General features: G+C 30.3%; 2 protein-coding genes across 3 annotated transcripts in view; both read left to right on the top strand.

Annotated features, from left to right (window-relative positions):
* The window catches only part of LOC115716364 (uncharacterized), an 84345-nt gene that overhangs the window by 58136 nt on the left and 2233 nt on the right, over nucleotides 1–23976 (top strand). The window lies entirely within an intron of this gene.
* On the top strand, nucleotides 1141–23709 carry LOC133029092 (myrcene synthase, chloroplastic-like). Of its 2 annotated transcripts, XM_061115250.1 has the most exons (7): nucleotides 1141–1485; nucleotides 17822–18107; nucleotides 19022–19442; nucleotides 19573–19791; nucleotides 20751–20889; nucleotides 22226–22483; nucleotides 23248–23709. In XM_061115250.1, the coding sequence occupies exons 1-7, from the start codon at nucleotides 1201–1203 to the stop codon at nucleotides 23545–23547; spliced, it is 1908 nt and encodes a 635-aa protein (XP_060971233.1). In that variant the 5' UTR covers nucleotides 1141–1200; the 3' UTR covers nucleotides 23548–23709. The 2 variants fall into 2 exon arrangements, with proteins under 2 accessions (XP_060971233.1, XP_060971234.1); XM_061115251.1 differs by lacking the exon at nucleotides 22226–22483 and having other exon boundaries at nucleotides 1143–1485.

The raw sequence follows: 23976 nt of genomic DNA, 5'->3' as shown, positions 1-23976 counted from the left end.
CCGTTGATAGTAGTTATATATGGTGTGATGTCCCCGTATACCTTTGAGAATATCATTATGTCTATGGTAAAATGCATGACTTGTACCATGCGTGTGTAGGGGTAGGGGTATACCCCTAGACTAACCCTCTAGGGGTTAAGGGGTGTACCCACAGACTAAACCCCATATAGATCATTGCGATTGAGGTAGGGGTAGTAGTATATATTCCCTAGACTCGCTTGACTCCTGTAGGTGTGTGGTGATCGTTCATTCCGCTTACGAAGGTATTAGTCCATCATTTTTCCTTCTTGGAGAAGCCCTCCTTACTCAACCTAGGGGTAAGGGTGGCCGTCTGACTTCCACTCTAGCGGTCATGACACCTTTCATGGTCGACAGTCATCCCAACAGTCATGACTTAATTTACATATTCTTCATTAATTTAGTCTCAATATTTTTGTGCCACGTGTTTCTACTTTTGACACGTCATCGTCGTTAAAATTTGGGTGAAGAAAAAGAATAAGTGGGATGTATTTCCTTTGCTTTGTATAGTTTTGATATCAATGAAACTTTTCTTACTAACTAAAAAATAAAAAAAAATGTTTTAACCTAAAGCTAGCAAATTATTTTTCAACTATGCAATTAATTTTGTGTGTACTCTCGAATTAAAATAGATAAATTATTGAGGAGTCTTACATTAGTAAATCGTTAGCAAAAAATAAACAAAATGCAACCGAAAGGTAAATTTGTAATTATTTTTATGCTTCAAAAGAAATTTTATTACAACGGAATAGTTTGGGTTGTCAAAGTTCGGAAATTTTTTTATTGAATTATTCTTTTAAATATGATGAATACCAAAACAAGTAAAATAAGATCGAAATCTGTAATAATAATAATAATAATAATAATAATAATAATAATAATAATAATAATAATAATAATAATATTTTCAATAATACTCATGCCTAATTATTTAGGTACGTACTCTTCCTCAAAAAAAAAAATTATTTAGGTACGTACAACCATATTAAATAATCTAAACACATGTTAATAAACTTAATTATATTATCATACTTACACTAATATTTTCATTAATGTTTTTGCCTAACTTACCATCATCATCAACATATATAAATACAAGGCAAGGCAATGCAGATCTTCATCACAAGAAATACATTCATATAATTATTTGTTTAGAATTAATTAATTATATAATTATCAAAAATGCAGTGCATGGCTTTTCACCAATTTGCTCCATCATCATCCCTCCCTATTTGGAGTAGAATTAATAATCGTTTTACACCAAAAACTTCTATTATTACTTCTATTTCAAAACCAAAATCAAACTTGAAATCGAGATCGAGATCAAGTACTTGCTACCCCATACAATGTACTGTGGTCGATAACCCTAGTTCTACGATTACTAATAATAGTGATCGAAGATCAGCCAACTATGGACCTCCGATTTGGTCTTTTGATTTTATTCAATCTCTTCCAATCCAATATAAGGTGAATTTTATTTCTTTTTGTATATAATTTATTATTTCTTTATCTTATCACTAAAAATTTGTAGTTAAAAGTATTACACTAAATATTATTTTTTTAATAAGAAATAATTTTTGTTATAACTAAAAATTAGTCACAGTTTTTTATTGTTTTTTATTTTTTATTTTTTAATTTTTTGTAGCGGTGATATATATATATATATACTAGAAGAAAGGTACGTGCGAGGCACGTATACTTCGTTTTATGTTAGGTGTTTCCTACTTTATTTACAAATAATATAATAAATAATTGAAGAAAAAATATTATTAGTTATTGTTTGAAATTATTTTTAATGTATACAATAAATAAATAATACATTTCACATTAATTAATGTAAATAATGGTATTACAAATTAAAAGTATACTGAATGCAATATATTAGTTTTAAGAAATCTTGATTATCTAATTGCAGATTGTTCTCAAATTAATCCAAAAATAAACTTAAAATTAATATTCAAAATATTAATTAAAAAATATCGTACTTTTAAGAAATTTAAAACATTTTCACACAACATGAATTAAATAATTGTAATTAAAAAAACAATAAAAATATTATATATATAAATACGATATAATAAAACAACCTTTTAATCTTAAGCTTATAATTAAAATCTAATCACAACAAGCTAATAAACTTTTCGTTGTTGATTGAGACCACTAACACATCTCACTCGTAGGTACCATTGCTTCTAATTGATATTGGTGCCACAAAGTGAAGAAATCAATAATCAATACTTCACAAAATATAGGATTTTTCAAGAAAATAAAATGAAGATACGAAGCTACTTGATCTTTAACCAACAGAATAAACACTTTCACAAAGTTGTTCTACATTTAGCAACAAAAATCATCAAATTGAATTTATACAGATATATAAAACATAAATACAACTGTTGTATTCTTTTACAATGAGTCAATGACTACAATAATGATCACAATTGTTTTTTTATTCATTAAAACCCAATAGCCATATTGGAATGTCAATGTTCCAGAACCATTCCTATAAAACACACATAGATTACTTACATAAATATTTCTCTCAAAAGACTCAAATCTTGAAGCATTAAATTGAATCATTTATCATAATCCACCAATTTTTAGAGTTTCTAAACAATCAAAATATTAATCTCAATATTAAGTATTTATTGAGATTAAAAGAAATAAAAGATTGCAAATAATTGAAACACAAAGAAGTAAGCATAAGAATTTTAAAAATATTGAAGAATCATTATTCGACTTGAATAGATTCTTTTGTGAATGTAAAATGTCAATTAAACTAAAACACTAATGTTCCATGATCATACACATATATATATAGATATATATATTTATATAGAGAGATAGAGAGGGGATTTTCTTAGTCTTTTTGTTTTCCTTCTCAACCTTTTCAACTTTCGGTTTGAACTAAAGGCACCGTTCAAGCAACTCCATAGCTATCTTAGCTTAGTACTTCTCCTCGTAAGGCTTCTTTCCTTTAGCAGTGACAATTTTTTATTTTGAACCCACAATATTAGTAATCTCTCTTAGAGATTCAAGATACTCCTTCTAAATCTGCTTTTGAAATACCAGATAGTTTTACAAAAACGTTCAATAAAAACTTCACAATTTCTTTATAAGTTGAATATAAAGTGATTAAAAAATTGGCATAATACCTTCTTATCTTCAATTATTAATGCACGGAACCGCAGTTGCAAACCAAGAGCATAATTGTAGATCTTGTGATATGAAATTAAGTCGTAAAACAAGTCTTGAAATATTCTATATATACGAAGCAATTTCATAATCTCCATGCTAGACTTAAATGCTTCCTTTTCTCATTTAATATAAATATTTATGTATGATAACTTTTCTCATTAAATACTTCGTTTAGCCTTTCCTATAATAAACAATAAATACTCATAATTTTTCATTTTGAAATTATATTGTTTACTAAAAAAGAAAATTAGATAACCAATGATTCAGTTTTAAGATCAATATCATCTCGAATATATAATATGTGCAACTTGTGTTATGCAACTTCTTTTAAATAAAAATAAAAATATAGTCAAGCTACTAATACCACTTCAAATCTTAAAATTGAGTTGAAACATACCAAGAACGAGCTACTAAAGCAGAGGACTAAGAGAGGAATTTTAGTGCATGGGAGAGAAGAATCGATTACCTCGTGTTTTATAAAAAGAAAATATCAATTCAAATATTAATGAGATTTATTTTATTATTATTTTATTATATATAAATAATATTTTATTATTTTATTAAATAAAAATAAAAAGTCATTCCATGAATTTCTCATAAACCAAGAATTCAGTTATATAGGCACACTTTATATAGAATAGATATATGCTACAATTTTTCCCATATGATGATAATCTTTAACTATTATTATACATAGTACAAAATTAAAACAACTTTTCCTAGAGCAAAGAGTATCGGGAAAAAGTTTAGTGAAAAATTCATGTTTAGGGTTTTGATCGAATAACTCGATTAAAAAAACATAAGAAAGAAGGTTTTTCCTAAAAAAATACGAATTTTGAAAGTTTTCGCATTATATTCACATGTAATATGAGAAAGACTAAAGGGTATCAGTGGTACCTAGCACCCTCTTACGTGTCAATATATTACTATTGGTTCAACTAAGTATCGAGTCCCATATAGTTTAATGTAATAACGTTTAGGTGAGTATCGCTAGCCAATCGCAAGGTAACACGTCTAGAATTAAAGTACTTAGCATTACTGATACCTAATAGTAATGATCTATGTAATACTTTCATGTACATATATATGACATATTAGTTTGCTTAATAACACGTGCTCCCTATATCATGTATTTCACTTATATTTAGTTATATATTTTTTTAGTTTATATCTTGGTTATGTGTACATGATGGTTATATATATAGCTATATTTTTTTTAAAATATAGGAGCGTTTTGATCAATTTAGAGAAATTATATTTTAATTTTTTTATATGATAGTGTACATGATGGTTATATAGCTCTATGGTATGTTTTCAATAAATTTTAAACAACTAAAGACATCAAAAATATATAAAATTCAAAAATATAGTCACTTACACTCGCATAAAATAGAACAACACGCATGCAACTAACTACTTTTTTTTTTTTTTTTTTTTTTTTTGAAAGAGAACCAAAGTCCTTCATTAAACCGAAAAAAGGTTCATGGGATTCACAGGGGGAAATCCCTCCCCTTGACAATTCAAAAGTTCTACAGATGAACTTCTAGCTTCCTTAGCTAACAAATCAACAAAGGAAATAACATCACGGGAAACAAAAGCACAAGAGCAATTAACTAAACTATTTTTAAGATCTAGAACACTAGAGAAAAGAGTCCAACATTTCTAGCTAGGAGAAATTCCTTTCAACAAAGACTTCACCACCACCTGAGAATCAGAGAAGATGCACACATCTTCCCACTGTTTTTCCTTAGCCCAAAGCAGAGCTAAATGAACAGCTTGAAGTTCGAGTGCTATCGGGCAATCCAATCTTCCGGCAATGGTGCCGGATAAACCACTTCTTGTTGGCGTCATCAATAGCCACAATAGCTCCTCCAAAGTTCCCGTCCTTAAACGATTCATCGGCCAAAATCACCTTCGAAACAAACCCGGAGCGGGAGGCCGTTAGAGACAGGAAGCATCTGTTCAAAAGATGGCTTATGAGTGTCACTCATTTCCACAAAACGGTTTAAGGCATTATTGAGCATCTCATCAACCAAAATATTCACTATCCTCCCATATCGAGCTCTATTCCTCCACAACCAAATGGTTTCAAAGACAGAGGCCATCCAGATAAGGAAGGACAGCTTCGAAGACCCTTCTAACAAAGGCAAGATGGAACAAATCACTTCAGAAAGAGTGGCACCAGGGATTGATTCTGTTCTGAGAGGAAAGGGTCCCCCAAACCATAAAGCTTTAGCCATCGAGCATTTTACGAAGATATGCAAAGGACTCTCATTATCAGAGCAACAGAACAAATAGTCATTAGTAGAAATCCTACCATATTTATCAGATGTGGGAAGAGCTCCGACCACAGCCCTCCATAACATCATACTCTGTCTTGGATGGATTTTACAATTCCATATCCAATTCCACAAATCCTGCTTCTCAACAAGCCTCGACTTCTGGCTACTCAAATAAGCCCCTTTAACCGAGAAGGCACCTACTTTCGAGTCCTTCCAAATGATCAAATCTTTCTCAGCATAGGCATTAATCTAGATAGAGCTAATCCGATCCCCCATCTGATCACTTCCAAAAACAAAGTTTAGGAAGCCACGGTTCCAGGTCCTGCTTCTTCTAAACATAAGATCTGCCACACAACATAAAGATGGAGCTTTAGCTCGAGCTAGCTCCATGGTTTCTCTGAATTCCGAGTAATCAAGCCACGGGATCCAAGGTTGCCACCAGATATTAGTGTCTTCGCCATTAGCAAGCATAGTACAAGCTCCTTCGCAAATCAACTTCCGAGCTTCCAAGATCCCTTTCCAAATTGGGTTGTCGGTAGGGCGTTTCTGAATACTCCAAAAAGAATCCAAGGGAAATATTTAGCTTTTAAAGATACAGCCCAAGGTCTGTTGTAGTTATTTGCCAAAAACCAAGCCAACTTGGCCAAAAGAGCAACATTCATATCACTAAATCTTCTGAAACCCAAGCCACCACAGCCTTTAGGTTGACAAAGCACATCCCAGGCTTTAGTAGCAAGAAACCGAGAGCTATCCAAATTACCTTTCCACCAGAATTTTCTGACAATGGCATCTAATTCCTGACAGGAGGTAGTAGGGATTTTACAAGAGCTCATGGTATACAACGGCATAGCCATATCTGTTAGGTTTTATGCCCTAAATAAAACTCCGTTTCAATGTAATCTATTTTGTTCAACATCAATAAAGAAACAGAAGTATTTTTTCATTCATTTGTGTATGTTTTGGCTCACTTTATCAATTGCTTGTCTAATTGATTTATAAATTCATCTTAAACCCTTTTCACATACTTGATCATGTTTATTGTGCTGTCATCACATTGGAAAGTAAACATGACTATGTGAATAAAGTTTCCTAGATTTATCAGACACAGGGTTTTACTGATATGATAATCTACAACAAGAGTTTACTTGTATTTGGAGAAATACTATGTTCTTTCCAGAACATTGGTTAAAGTAAAGCTCAGGTTGGATGCATGGAGTATGCACGGAAGGAATAGATATTGAACTTTGAATTAGATTTAATTAAAGTTACCGTAAAATCTATTCAAGTCAATATCGCCAAGTTGATCCTAGATCAAATGATCTTAATCCTGTTATGATTAGGCTCAATCTTGAAAGGCTATTCGTGTTCTTTGATTTGTTAGTTAAGCCTACTTTTAGGTCAGGGTGATACGTACATTTTGGGAACACGGTAGTGCAATTGAGTGGGAGCGCTAGCATAAACATGGAATCTATAGCTTCTATCTGGCAAATAGTAAGCAAAGGATGATTTCCTTCGAGCTTGGCCAAACGAAAATAAATGGTGGAGATCTCATTTCACATAAGCTGAAATATCATTTATACGGGGTCAAGTGTTTTAAGGATAAAATACATGGTAGGGTGTTACGGTAATTTAATCCCTTTACTATGTAGATCATTCATATAGAGGATCATTGATCAAATTAGGATTATAACAATGGATAACTAATGATGTGTCTATATGGTGGAACATATAGAGCATTCTATATACTGAGAGTGCAATTCTAAGTTCTATGCGTGGATTCAACGAAGAATTAATAAGTTAGTGAGTTTTAGTGCTAAATTCTTGATCTACTTATTGGAAGCTCGGTTATATAGACCCATGGTCCCCCCACTAGTTGAGATAATATTGCTTGTAAGACTCATGTAATTGGTTTTGATTAATCAATTATAATTCACAAATTAGACTATGTCTATTTGTGAAATTTTCACTAAGTAAGGACGAAATTGTAAAGAAAGAGTTAACAGGGGCATATTTGTTAATTGTGATACTTTGTATGGTGCAATTAATAAATATGATAAATGACAATATTATTTAATAATTATTTATAGTTATTAAATAGTTAGAATTGGCATTTAAATGATTGAATTAGGAAATTGGCATTTTTCAGAAAATCAGATACAAAAGTGGTAAAATTGCAAAATTGCAAAAATCAAGGCCCAGTCCACCTAGCCTAGGGCCGGCCACTTATGTTATCTTTTTTTAAATGATTTTTTCATTATTTTAATGCCATATAATTCAAATCAAACCCTAGAAGGAATGCTATAAATAGATAGTGAAGGCTTCAGGAAAATTACACTTTCTGAATCAGAAAAACCTGAGCCTCCACTCTCTTCTCTAGCCGCCACTCTCTCTCTCTTTTCTTCCTCAATATTTCGAACCTCTCTTAGTGATTAGAGTAGTGCCCACACACATCAAGCAATACCTCAATCATAGTGAGGAAGATTGTGAAGAAAGATCAACAGCAAAGGAGATTCAGCATCAAGGATTCAGAGAAGAAGATCCAGGTTCAGATCTTGATAATACTCTGCTACAGAAAGGAATCAAGGGTTAGAGATCTGAACGGAAGGAGTCATTATAATTCCGCTGCACCCAATGTAAGGTTTCTTAAACTTTATATGTGTTTAATTTATCGTTTTAGAAAGTTCATATTTAGGATGTTAATAAACATACTTGTGAGTAGATCTAAGATCCTGGTAAAATAATATCCAACAATGGCCTCGAGCCATGGTAATTGATTTACTTACATGAAATTTGGACTTTAAAACGATTGTTTGTATGTTCTTTGGATGGTATCATGTTGTATTGAGTGTTATTTGATGAATGATTGATGTTTGTTAAATTTTCGTGATAAATAATTGTGATTTCGATTCTGTAATTATTTTTATTGGATAGTATGAAAAAAATTAAGCAAGTTAGCCTTTTACAGAACTCAATTTGGATTTTATTTGAATTAGTTATGATTTTTTGAAGATTTGACAAAATCGGGGCTGTGCTGATATTTTCTGCGATCGCAGAACTGTCCGTACAGTTTCGGTTTTTTCCCTTTTTCTTCAATTTTTCATACCTTTTCATGGAATTAATTTCCAAATTTTTGTATGGTTTTGTATATATACTAATACTATTCCTAATTCAATTCTAATTATCATTTTGAATTAATTTTATTTTTTAAATTAATTCAAGATATTAGTGTAATTTGAATTCGAATAGAATTAGTATTTATCTTTTTGCTTAAAAACCTATCTTATTTTTAAATTTGATTATATTTTTTTTAAATTTAAGGTCAGATTTTATAAATATTTTAAAAGATATTTTGACCTTATTTAAAATAAGATATTTATAATCATGTAATTTTAAATAGATATAAGATAAAAAGTAGGTTTAATTTTTTAAATTTTTTTTAAATTTTCGAAATTTATTTTTTAATTCCGAAATTATTTTTTTTTGAATATTAAATTTCTATTTAATTATTTATTTATTCGAAATTTATTAAAAAAAAAAAATTAAATAAATCCTACTTCCAACTATCCAGCTAACCCTGTTGCAGGAGTATGTGTTTTAACTTATGTGTAAGTTTTCAAAACCTATTATTACTTGATTGCAAATAGCCATGGTTACCTTTTGCCAGATCTAATGATCTGATGGCTCCCTTGGTCAAGATAATAATTTGTAACAGGTATAATTTACAATCTTCTTTCATCTGTGTATGACCTAGCAACATGATAGGACCCATCCAAAGTGTGCCTGTGTGAGCCTATGTGTTTAATTTTATTATAGATGCATATAGGTTAATGTTGCTAAAATAAATTATCATAATTATTGATAGGATTTATTTAGGCCCATTTAGCTTTTGGGCCTATTCAATTAATAACAGTTGTTCTTATTAAGGTTAAATTCCTCTCTTTTGGGCCTTGTGTGAGAGTTGGGAGCCATAGAAGTGGGTACGACATACTGAACCCAGCACCCCCTCACACAAACTACCCCAATTGTGAAGGCCCATTTGCCTGATTTGAATGACTGTACTAGGGTTAATTACACTAGTTTAACCTAATTAAAATTGAATTAGCAACATAATTAATTTCATTTATTTTGAAATTAATTTAGAAAATCATAGTTTAAAGAATTTAATATTCTAAGCTAAACTATATGTATTTTCTTGTATTTAATTAAATATAGAATTATAACCATCTAGATTCTTTCTGGAACTTATTTTAAATTTTTCATTAAATATTCCTATTTAAGTTGATATTTAGTTATACATAACTAACCAACTTAAATCTGAATATCTTTTGAATTCAAAATTTTAAATTAAGTTGAGGAATTTTAGGAATTGGTTATTAAGATTCTTTAGATATTTTTTTTAAGTTGATATTTTTCAAATATTAACTTAAAATGGAATATCTTAGATATTTTTAGGTTAATATCTTTTTTGAATATTTAACTTAAAATATCTACAAAATTAAGTGGTTACAACTTAATTTTGAATTTAATTAAATACGATTTGAAAGATATTTAAGTTGATTTTTTAGATTCTTTCTAAAACAACTTAAACAAGATATTTTCAAATTTGTTCCATTTAAAATTCAAATTTTTGAATTTAATTAATAATTGAAAATTAATTAAAGTTGATTTTTTTATTTAAATCAATTTTGATTTTTAATTTTTCATTATTATATTATGGAACTTATTCGATATTTATTTGAATTTATTTTTCAAATTTAAATAATAATTGAAAATTAATTAAAGTTGATTTTAATTAAACCAACTTTAATTTGTAATTTTTCATTATTATAATATCGAATATTATGATTATACAAAATACATATATATATTTTTTTTAAATAATGAGCTTTTAATCAAGAGACATTCGATCTCCATTGTGGGTTTTACACCGTGTTTGTTTTAGTGAGTAATCCTCCCTAATGGAGGAACGTTCATTAGCAATTTCGCACCGTTTAACCTCGCATGATAAGTAGTTTGTAAGTGTTTTGTATGGTATAGATCACCCTAATGGTGGCGACCATACTTGACTTGCAAGTTATGAAACAATGGTGGAAGCTCATAAGATAGAATTGCCTTGACTCTCGCCTAAACGGGACAACGCTGAATTCAAATCTTGATCGAATAAAAGGTTGCTAGAATGTTTATCATTTTAGATGAGCTGACAACTCTATTCAATGAATGATGCTTTGACTCTCGCCTAAACGGGACACTGTGTCAGTTTGTTGAAATACCTTGGAAAATAAACTATGTTAGATTTAGTATTTCTATAACATATGTAATTACTTGCTATTTTCTAAATTGTGTATGAATTTATGAGCCAAAACCTTACTTCTGTTTTATTGATGTGTTGTAGTGTCATTATGAATAACCCACACCCCGATCCTCTCTTAGTTACTATCTTAGCAAAAGAACTCTATAGTGTGAAAATGCATCACGGTAGTTGCATTAACTCGCACTGTTGATGATGAATACGAAATTCCAAAAGGCAAATCTGCCGGGAATTGATTTATCAAGAGAACAATGGGTCCAACTTATCCTTAATAGTCTTCCTCAGGAGTATAATGAATTTGTTATCTCTTATATGATCAACAATTCTAACTCCTCCGACATGGACAAGCTCGAAACGGAATTACGAGCCCATGAACGGAACTTGATTGCAATGGGTCCCCACGGGTTTGCAATCAACAATCAAAGGAAAAGGACTAGGTATGAAGGATCTAGCAAAGCGCTTCTTCAAGTACAATTATCGGACATAATCTTCTATGTTCGAATTGTAATGGAAAGGGTCATCATGAAGAACGATGTCCAGGCTTCTAAACAATTCAAACGAAGGTAATGCTTTTGTCTTTGAATCATGTGTTTTAGAGAACGACAAATCCATCCGGATTGTTGATTACGGGTCTACTAACCATGTATGTTCTTCATGCGGTTGCTTGAAACACAGGAAAATCTACTTCCAGGAGAGTTACAGCTTAAAGTTGGCAATGGCGAATTAGTATCGGTCAAAGCTAGAGGAAAAGCCCGCATCAAGTTTCAACAAAGATTTTTAATTTTAGAAAATGTTTTATTTATTCCAAACTTTAGTAGAAACTTGATTAGTGTCTCATGTTTGCAAACACAATCTTATATATTGAATTTTTCGAGTACAAATTGTTCAATTTCTCGTAATGGATTTCAAATATGTGTTGCTATAATGGAACAAGGGCTTTATGTTTTAAGACCGAGTACTCAAATCTCACTAAATAGTGAACTTTTCAGTGTAGCTAGACCTAGAAACCTAAAAAGAAAAGAGATTGATAATGATGATCAAACTTATCTATGGCATTTACGTTTAGATCATATAGGCTTTGATAGACTCAATAGGCTTACCAAAGACGGTCCATTGAAAAATGTCGTCCTAGGTGAGCTGCCCGGTATGCGAGTCTGCCTAGAAGGAAAAATGACTAAACGTTCTTTCTGCAAAGGGAGAGCGTGCCAAAATCCCTCTAGGGTTAGTGCATTCGATGTACGCGGACCTTTGAATGTCAAAGCCCGAGGTGGTTATGAGTATTTTGTCACTTTCATTGACGATTTCTCTAGATATAGTTTTCTTTACCTAATGCAAAAGAAATGCGAAACGTTTGAAAAGTTTCAAGAATTTCATGCTTTGGCCCAAAACCAATTAGGTAAATCATTAAAGATCTTGCGAACCGATAGGGGTGGAGAATATATGGATATGCGGTTCAAAGATCATTTAATTGAACTTGGAATTGAATCCCAATACACCGCCCCGGCTACTCCACAACAAAATGGAGTTGCGAAAGAAGAAATCGCACTCTTTTGGAAATGGTTAGGTCTATCTTTGAGTTATTCAACTCGTCTACGTCCTACCGGGGATATGCTATACGGATGGCAAATGACATTTTAAATGTTGTTCCATCTAAAGCGGTCCCTAAGACACCCGTCGAACTTTGGAATGGTCGAACACCTAGTTTGCGCCATTACAGAATTTGGGGGTGCCCTGCTCATGTCTTAAGAAAGAAAGAAGGCAAACTTGAATCACGTACGAAGTATGCATGTTTGTTGGAAATTCTAAAGAGACTAGGGGTGGACTATTTTATAGTCACAAGGATAATAAAGTGTTTGTTTCTACAAATGCTACTTTCCTTGAAGAGAACTATATTAAAGACTACAAACCGAAAAGTAAAGTTGTTCTAGAGGAATTGCTATCAGATATAAGTCCTTCCAATGTTCCGTCCTCTTCCACTCGTGAAGAAGACGATCCCACTCCCTCGGTTGAACAAGGCCGAGAAATCTACTACTAAAGTTTACGTTCAGAAGACAACCATACCTCGTCGTAGTGGGAGAGTTTCAACAAAACCTGCTCGTTATGGCTTGGATGGTGAAATCAATATGGTCGTAGGTGACGGTATTGATGACGATCCATTAACCTATAAACGAGGCAATGGCTAGTCCGCAACGGAAACGATGGTCGGCGGAATGGATTCGAAATGGATTCCATGAAAAAGAACAAAGTGCGGGAATATGTAGACGCACTCGACGACTATCATCCGATAGGATGCAAGTGGGTTTACAAGAAGAAAAGAGGAGGCTGGAGGCGAAGTCGAAACTTTCAAAGCTAGACTTGTAGCCAAGGGTTATACCCAAAGAGAAGGCGTGGACTATGAGGAAACTTTTAGTCTGTTGCCATGCTCAAATCCATCCGAATTCTTCTCTCCATAGGCTTCCGCTTTCGATTATGAAATGCGGCAAATGGATGTCAAGACCGCCTTCCTTAATGGGGTACTTGAAGAAACCATCTATATGGAGCAACCGAAGGTTATGTTCTTCCCGGGCAAGAAAAGAAAGTTTGCAAGTTAAACAGGTCTATCTATGGACTCGAAGCAAGCTTCTCGCTCATGGAACAAGAGGTTTGATGAAATCATCAAAACCTACGGCTTTCTTCGAATGAAGATGAACCTTGTGTTTACCAACTCAAGGAAGACCAAATAGTAGTATTCCTGGTCCTTTATGTTGATGACATTTTGATCATTGGAAACAATGTCAAGAAAATGACTCACATTAAGGAATGGCTCAACACTCAATTCGATATGAAAGATTTGGGTGAAGCGGCCTATGTTCTTGGTATTCGGATTATAAGAAACGGAAGAACGGATCTCTTGCTCTCTCTCAAACGACCTACATAGACAAAGTCTTAGAGAGATTCTCCATGAGCAACACCAATGGGGCAAACATGCCTTCTAGATATGGTATTCGTCTATCTAAGGAACGATCACCGACTGATCCTCAAGCAGATAGAGGACATGGCGAAAATTCCCTATGCCTCTGCAGTTGGAAGTCTAATGTATGCAATGTTATGCACTAGACACGACATACGTTATCCGTTGGAATCGTGAGCGAGGTATCGGTCTAATCCGGGACAAGAACATTGGAATGCGATTAAGTATATTACGAAATACTTAAAGAGTACAAGGAATCTTGTGTTAGTCTACAAGGGTGGTGCTTTAAATCCCATAGGCTACACTGATTCAGATTTCCAGGCAAGTATTGAAGACAGGAAATCAACATACGGGATGGTGTTTACTCTTGGGGGTGGAGCGAGTGGTTTGGAGAAGTGCTAAACAAACCGCAATATCGGACTCAACTATGGAAGCTGAATACATAGCGACGGCCAGAAGCCGCAAAAGAACTTGTACGGCTAAGAAAGTTCTTCACCGGCATAGGAGTTGTTCTGGAATGGAAAAGCCTCTGGTACTACTCTGTGATAACAATGGAGCAATAGCAAACAGTAAAGAACCTCGAAGCCACAAGAGAAGCAAACACATTGAAAGGAAGTATCACATTATCAGAGAATACGTGGCAAGAGGGGACGTACTAGTTGAGAAAGTTGACACAGAGGACAACCTAGCTGATCCATTTACCAAAGTCTTGGCCGTGACAGCCTTTGAAAAGCACCGTCAGAATTTAGGATTAATTGATATGTACTAATTAGTTTTATATTAGTGCAAGTGGGAGTTTGTTAGGTTTTATGCCCTAAATAAAACTCCGTTTCAATGTAATCTATTTTGTTCAACATCAATAAAGAAACAGAAGTATTTTTTCATTCATTTGTGTATGTTTTGGCTCACTTTATCAATTGCTTGTCTAATTGATTTATAAATTCATCTTAAACCCTTTTCACATACTTGATCATGTTTATTGTGCTGTCATCACATTGGAAAGTAAACATGACTATGTGAATAAAGTTTCCTAGATTTATCAGACACAGGGTTTTACTGATATGATAATCTACAACAAGAGTTTACTTGTATTTGGAGAAATACTATGTTCTTTCCAGAACATTGGTTAAAGTAAAGCTCAGGTTGGATGCATGGAGTATGCACCGGAAGGGACCGATATTGAACTTTGAATTAGATTTAATTAAAGTTACCGTAAAATCTATTCAAGTCAATATCGCCAAGTTGATCCTAGATCAAATGATCTTAATCCTGTTATGATTAGGCTCAATCTTGAAAGGCTATTCGTGTTCTTTGATTTGTTAGTTAAGCCTACTTTTAGGTCAGGGTGATACGTACATTTTGGGAACACGGTAGTGCAATTGAGTGGGAGCGCTAGCATAAACATGGAATCTATAGCTTCTATCTGGCAAATAGTAAGCAAAGGATGATTTCCTTCGAGCTTGGCCAAACGAAAATAAATGGTGGAGATCTCATTTCACATAAGTTGAAATATCATTTATACGGGGTCAAGTGTTTTAAGGATAAAATACATGGTAGGGTGTTACGGTAATTTAATCCCTTTACTATGTAGATCATTCATATAGAGGATCATTGATCAAATTAGGATTATAACAATGGATAACTAATGATGTGTCTATATGGTGGAACATATAGAGCATTCTATATACTGAGAGTGCAATTCTAAGTTCTATGCGTGGATTCAACGAAGAATTAATAAGTTAGTAAGTTTTAGTGCTAAATTCTTGATCTACTTATTGGAAGCTCAGTTATATAGACCCATGGTCCCCCCACTAGTTGAGATAATATTGCTTGTAAGACTCATGTAATTGGTTTTGATTAATCAATTATAATTCACAAATTAGACTATGTCTATTTGTGAAATTTTCACTAAGTAAGGACGAAATTGTAAAGAAAGAGTTAACAGGGGCATATTTGTTAATTGTGATACTTTGTATGGTGCAATTAATAAATATGATAAATGACAATATTATTTAATAATTATTTATAGTTATTAAATAGTTAGAATTGGCATTTAAATGATTGAATTAGGAAATTGGCATTTTTCAGAAAATCAGATACAAAAGTGGTAAAATTGCAAAATTGCAAAAATCAAGGCCCAGTCCACCTAGCCTAGGGCCGGCCACTTATGTTATCTTTTTTAAATGATTTTTTCATTATTTTAATGCCATATAATTCAAATCAAACCCTAGAAGGAATGCTATAAATAGATAGTGAAGGCTTCAGGAAAATTACACTTTACGAGATCGAAAAACCTGAGCCTCCACTCTCTTCTCTAGCCGCCACTCTCTCTCTCTTTTCTTCCTCAATATTTCGAACCTCTCTTAGTGATTAGAGTAGTGCCCACACACATCAAGCAATACCTCAATCATAGTGAGGAAGATTGTGAAGAAAGATCAACAGCAAAGGAGATTCAGCATCAAGGATTCAGAGAAGAAGATCCAGGTTCAGATCTTGATAATACTCTGCTACAGAAAGGAATCAAGGGTTAGAGATCTGAACGGAAGGAGTCATTATAATTCCGCTGCACCCAATGTAAGGTTTCTTAAACTTTATATGTGTTTAATTTATCGTTTTAGAAAGTTCATATTTAGGATGTTAATAAACATACTTGTGAGTAGATCTAAGATCCTGGTAAAATAATATCCAACAATATCCACCGATTTAATAGTCACCATTCTCCCAATGGTAGATAGAGTTTTCATACGCCAACCCTCTAATCTATTACAGAGATTGGTTTTGAGGAATTGAAAGTCCTTCTTCTTGCTACGGGAAAAGAGGAAAGGATTTCCCAGATGTTTCTCATTACCTTTCACCAACCCCACTACCAATTTCTCCATAATCTGACTTCGAGAATCATTTACACAATTTCTTGAAAACAGAATATTCGATTTGTGCTAAATACATTCTTTTTTGCAGAGCCAATGTGAAAGAGGCTTGAATCTGCAGCCTAAATACTTGAACCCGCGAAATGAGTCTAAAGTATTTTCGCGCGATCGCTGAAATTTGATTGCTAAATGCTTTGAATAGCCATTGATGATGCATGTTTAAAAGCATCGCGCAAAAATACTTTCCATGACCAATAAATGACCATATGACTTTTTATTTATTTATTTTTTTTGTAAAATCCAATCTTTTTTGCAACGAGATATTATTTTATATTTTATGTTTTGGTAAAAAATATTTCGTCTCTAATAGTAAAATTTACATATTTTTATTTTAATTTATTTGAAAAAAAAATATTATTATATATCCCACAAAAAAAAAAAAAAAAAACACAAAATTTATAATAAAAACAAAATATTTATACAATGTTTGTAATTAAATGTGCCGACAAAATATATTACACTTTAAAGAGTAATTTCTAACATGAAATCCTATTAGAGTGAATCCAACATGAGTATTTCTCGAAAACAAACAACATATTTACTATTTATATAATTATAATGTATATTGTTATATAAAAAAATTACAATTTCTCTATATACAAATAAAAAATAAGAAATATCTCACCTAAAATTTAATCTGAGTCTTATAAGATATATATATATATATATGATCATTAATTAAAATTGTATGGATGGTTTGATTATACATGTTATTATTTGGTCTAATTTTAAAATAGAATACTAATAGTTTTCTTATACCATGCATTATATTAAATTAAGCTAGGCTAGTTTTCTTTGCATATAGAACTATTAATTAATACTTATATATATTTTTAGGAAAAAATACACAAATTACCTTAAAATTGTACATTTTTTTTAAAAAAAAAAATTACGATTTTTTTTTCTTTATATTTTTACAGATTAGTGATTTTTTAAAGGAAAAATAATGTTGTTTTCATGTGACTGCCTATGAAAATAACGTGTAAACAACAATTCTTTTTAAAGCAACCTAAAAACAACAGTCTATAAAAAAATTCCATAAAATGTAAAAAAAAAAAAAATCAGAATTTCATAAAAACGTAAATTTTTTGTTATTTTTGAGTATTTTTGAATTAATCACATATTTTTATGCATGCAGGGAGAATCCTATACAAGGCAATTAAATAAGTTGAAGAAAGAAGTGACAAGAATGCTCCTTGGACTGGAAATTAACTCTTTAGCCCTACTTGAGCTAATTGATACATTGCAAAGGCTTGGAATATCTTACCATTTTAAGAATGAAATAAACACTATTTTGAAGAAAAAATACACTGATAATTATATTAACAATAATATTATTATTACTAACCCTAATTATAATAATTTATATGCCATTGCTCTCGAATTTAGGCTTCTACGCCAACATGGCTATACAGTACCTCAAGGTACAATGATGAGAATAATCTTTTAAGTAGAAATATCATTTTTATCTTTAATTAAAATATCTATTTATATGATGATATGAATTGTACTTGTAGTATGCATATCATCATTATGGTGCCGTTTGGTAACACTTTTGTTTTTTAATTTTTTAATCACAAAATGAAAGTAAAATTTTTGTTTTTAAAAAATTTGTTTTTGAAAAACAAAAATGCGTTCTGTAACCACTATTGTTTTTCAATTTTAAAAACAGAAAACAAAAGTGTGTTCTGTAAAGTTTATTTTTATTTTTATTTTTTGATTTTATTTAAGTCGGGTCTAGGTCCGGGGTCGGATTCGGGTTCAAGTCAAAAGTCGGGTTTAGCGCCAGAGCCGTAGGGAGGGGATTTGGGTCCGGGTCTGGTCCTAATCTAAAAGATTGATTAAGAAAAAAAACTGTTTAAAAAAATATTGAAAGTGATTCTTTTTGTTTTTAAAATTTTAATTTCTAATTATAAAATTGAAAAGTAAAAACAGTTTTATAGAACATGTTTTTGAAAAATATTTTCACTTTTCTACTTTTAAAAACAGAAAACTGAAACGCCACCTATATATATTCTAAAATTTTCAAAAATAAACAAGGTGGAAATAAATTATAGTTCAAACAGTCGGTTTTACATATATAAAAAAGATAGAAACAAATGAATGTGATTATTTGAATCATGTACTAACTTATTATCAAGCATTTTTAATAACTGGCGAGATATCTGCTAAAATTTTGCACGTGCTTAAAATAAAAATCGACGACGAGTATTTTTCTTCTCTCTTCTTCTTTTTTATTAACTATTTTTTTTAAAAAAAATAATAAATCATTATGCATGGTTTCTTTAGTAGATGTATGATAAATAGTGATCGATATATCTTATGAATTTTATTGCAGAAATTTTTAATGCTTTCAAGGATAAGAGAGGGAAATTTAAAACATGCTTGAGTGATGATATTATGGGAGTATTGTGTTTATATGAAGCTTCATTCTATGCTATGAAACATGAAAATATTTTGGAGGAAGCAAGAATTTTTTCAACTAAATGTCTTAAAAAATACATGGAGAAAATGGAGAATGAGGAAGAGAAAAAAATATTATTATTAGATGATAATAATATTAATAGTAATTTGCTATTAATTAATCACGCTTTCGAGCTTCCGCTTCATTGGAGAATAACAAGATCGGAAGCTAGGTGGTTCATTGACGAAATATATGAGAAAAAACAAGACATGAATTCGACTTTGTTCGAGTTTGCGAAATTAGATTTTAATATAGTGCAATCAACACACCAAGAAGATTTACAACATTTATCGAGGTAATAATTATAACTGTATATATTAGGTATTAGTAACATGCAATGAATGTTTGCTAGAGATAGATTATGTATATTTATTGAATAATTATATATGCTCTATTTTTCTAATAATATATTTGTATATTTTTAGGTGGTGGAGGGATTGTAAACTTGGTGGGAAATTGAATTTTGCTAGAGATAGATTGATGGAAGCTTTCTTATGGGATGTTGGACTAAAATTCGAGGGAGAATTCAGCTATTTTAGAAGAATAAATGCAAGATTATTTGTGCTTATAACAATAATTGATGATATTTATGATGTATATGGAACTTTGGAGGAATTAGAGCTTTTCACTAGTGCTGTTGAAAGGTTAGTATAATTATATATATTTTTAAATATTATGTTTATATCAAATATTATGGACTCGTTTGGTACGTCGTGTTGTATTTGTATTGTGTTGGATTATATTGTATTATTTAATACAAACTTTAACTTGTATTAATAGCTTGTGTAAATTATATTATATTTGCCATAAACTCGACTCCAACTCCTAACCCTGTTCGGGGCCAGGGTCTGGGATTAAGGGTTCAGGTCGGGGGTTCAAGTCTGGAGTCCAAGATTGGGGCCGAATCCGGGTCTGGGCCGTCTAAGTTTGAGTTTGAGTCGGGGTCTGGGTCCGTGGTCAAGGTCCGAGTCCGGGTCCAGGGCCAGTCCTGGGATAGAGTCGGGTTCCGCGTCCAGGGTTCTAGTCCAGATCGACTCTGGGATTTGGGTTTGGCTCTAGGGTTTGAGGTTAGGGCCAGGTCCGAGTCTTGAGTCTGGGGTCAAAGATTTGGGACCGGAGCCACGTCTGGGGTTGGGATCCCCAACCCCGGACTTTTTATAAATATTATAATCTAGGCTAATACGAATCGTTTGCTATGTGTAAATTAAATACTACGATTCATATTGTAATAAAATTTATAGTCATAATAATTAATACAATATAATATTTTATCCAAACATAGTGATATTTGTTATTTCATTATACGACCTACTAAATGAGTCTTGTATTAATATGCCCAAAAAAAATAAGTATATAACTACAAACTGAAAAATATTATTCATTTATGACCCTAATTATTTTAAATATATGCAATAATTAATATATATATATATATATATATTTATATTGGATACTTATATCCTGGCTATTTAGATTATAAGTTATTGTTGGATACTATATATAATAAACTTTTTGTTCATAAATACAAATTCCTAGCATCTCAAATGACATACACTAATTTAATTTTTGTATGTAATTATAATAATTATATTTGATTTTGTAGATGGGATGTGAAATTAATCAATGAGTTACCAGATTACATGAAGATGCCTTTCTTTGTTTTACACAATACCATAAATGAGATGGGGTTTGATGTATTAGTAGAACAAAACTTTGTCAACATTGAATACCTTAAGAAATCGGTATGTACCATATATACTAAGTTAATATTACGTGAATGAATTTATATTTAGTTATATTTTTTAATTTTTATTTTAGTTGTATAATTAATTTTTTTAAAATTATTCAATAAACAAAACTTATTTTTTATTGAAAAATATTTAATTTAAGTGTTAATTATAGAAAGAAAACATAATAATATTCAAAATTTATTATTATTTATAATTTTAGTTTAACAGCACAAAATGTAATTTTATAATTTTTTAATTTAAGAACTATAAACATTTTTTTATTTTATTATTTAAAAATAAAACAATAATAGAAATATATTTTTAACCCTATGATAGAATTTTGATAACTGGATAAATGTTATGTTTGGTATGATTTTATCAAAAATAAAAAAAAAAAATATATATTTTTAGAAATATAGTAGAAAATATGTTTTGTGTGATAAATGATAATAGAAAGATATTTTTTAAATTTGTGAAATGAGTTTAAATTTTAGTCGTATTGTTAAGAAAATATTTTATGTTATTATAGTTGTATTTAATGTAAGATAAAAGATTAAAAAAAATGTGTAGTATGTTTAAATTTGAATGGTAATGTTTAAAAAAAGAACAACAATTTCTGTGAAATTTATATAAATATTTCAAAAAGTTAAAAAGATGTTTTAAAGTACTTGCACCCCACAAAATAATAAGTACAACCTTAATATTAAAAAAAAGCTTAAAATAATTTTTAAAAATCACTCTTAATATTTTTTTTTTAAAAAAAAAAGTTCTCACATTATTTTGTGCTAACCTCAATACTTATTTTAATTTTATTTTCATGTTTTTTTTTTAAAAAAAAATCATGTATAATTTTTTTCTAATAAAATTTCATATCATTTTTATTTCATTTTTTGTTATAATATTTAAATTAATATAATTTATTTTTTGTATAGGAATAATTTTTAAGAATATGAAAAAAAAAATTAGTATGATTAAAGATATATATTTTCCTATATAATAAAAATGATTAAATAGGGTGTTATATAAGTTTTTCGGGTGCAAATTAAGCTCCCCAATACTTTAATTAATACACATATAATTTTTTTCCAAGTTAAATTAATATATATATTTATATATATGTATATTACATGTGTTAACTAAATTAGTGGCAACTTATATTTAAATACTATATTGTTTAGCTACAAGTAACTTTTTGTTGCTTAAAAGATACATTTAGTCACAAAATTTTTATGTTGTGACTAAAATGTTATATTTTTTTGTTGTGTTTTTCGCAGTTAATTAATTAATATATATTTATATAACATGTACTGTTAACTTAATTGTATGTAATTTTTATTTTATTTTGTAGTGGGTAGATTTATGTAAATGTTATTTACAAGAAGCAAAATGGTATTATAGTGGATACCAACCAACATTGGAAGAATACACTGAGTTGGGTTGGCTTTCAATAGGAGCATCAGTAATTCTTATGCATGCTTATTTTTGTTTCACAAATCCTATAACAAAACAAGACTTGAAAAGTTTGCAATTGCAACATCATTATCCCAACATAATTAAACAAGCATGCTTGATTACAAGGCTTGCAGATGATTTAGGAACATCTTCGGTAAGTACTCTTAATTATCACATTAATTTTACGTATTAGACCTTCTGTTTTATTAAATAGCTTCGATCAACTCAATTTTTATCAAAAATAAACTTAGGTGTTATGACCAGACTAGTTATAAGTTTTTCATCTGATTGTGCTAGACACTGACTTCAGATTTGTTATTATGTTAAAAAGAAAAAGAAATTGATGAAAATTGAACTTAGGGTTTTTTTATACCATTTTGGATAAGGGACGATCCAAATTTTCATTTAATATTTACTTTATAGAGAAGCATTGAAAATAAATATAATGCTTCTCTACATGTAGAAAAGTAACTAATGTAAGCTGAGCTTTTTTTCTAATGTAAAATAAGGAAAAGCACCTATTCTCATCTGATGTAATTAAGTATTCTAACATTTTATTCGTACTCGCGATAGCATAATTTTTCAGTTGTAGTTTTATTCGTACTCACAACATTTTTGTGAGTACAAGGCTTGAAGATGATTTAGGAACATCTTCATAAAGTACTCCTAACATTTTATTTTTACTTGCTTTTATATTTTTATTTACTATATATATAAGTAAAATAAAAGAAAAACACTTATGTACTTCATTTGATGTAAGTGATATAACCTTTTAGTCGCACTCTTGATAGCATAAACTTTTAGTTTTAATAACAAATATCTAGTTGAAGATATGTTTTTAATTAATCACAATTTTTTACCTTTAGTTAAAAAAATATTTATCCTCAACAATTAATTTGATTTAATTAAATTGACCAGGATGAATTGAATAGAGGCGACGTTCCTAAATCGATTCAATGTTACATGTACGATAATAATGCTACCGAAGACGAAGCTCGTGAACACATCAAGTTCTTGATAAGTGAAACATGGAAGGATATGAATAAGAAAGATGAAGATGAGAGTTGTTTATCAGAAAATTTTGTTGAAGTTTGCAAAAATATGGCTAGAACAGCACTATTCATATATGAGAATGGAGATGGACATGGTTCTCAGAATAGTTTATCAAAAGAACGTATTTCAACCTTGATTATTACTCCAATTAATATTCCTAAATAATATTTAAGATAAGAATATATCATAATATTTATGAGATAATAAGATAACATGATATAATATGTCATAAATAACTTTCTTATTGTCATGTCACTAGGTTTCGTTGTGTACATGTTCAATGTAATATTTTTTTTTTATTGTAAAACATGAAATTGTTATATTATTTATTATTTTATAATATATTAAAATATAATATAGATTAAACTATGAAATATGTAATATATATTTACTGTTTGAGCTTGTTTTCGATCGATACATTAAAATTTTTTGAATTTCTTAAAATTTTATAAAATGTATTAAATAACTATAATGTAAACAATCATAAAAAGAATTGGACTAAAAAATTCTCTCAAATGCCCGCTTATATAGATAAAAAGTTTTTAAAAGAATATATTGTAGAAATATCTTATATTATATATATGGTGATTAAAT

Source organism: Cannabis sativa, chromosome 5 (assembly GCF_029168945.1).
Source record: "Cannabis sativa cultivar Pink pepper isolate KNU-18-1 chromosome 5, ASM2916894v1, whole genome shotgun sequence".
NCBI lineage: Eukaryota > Viridiplantae > Streptophyta > Magnoliopsida > Rosales > Cannabaceae > Cannabis > Cannabis sativa.
Note: the sequence above shows the minus strand (reverse complement) of the source record. Positions and strands in the feature narration are given on the sequence as shown.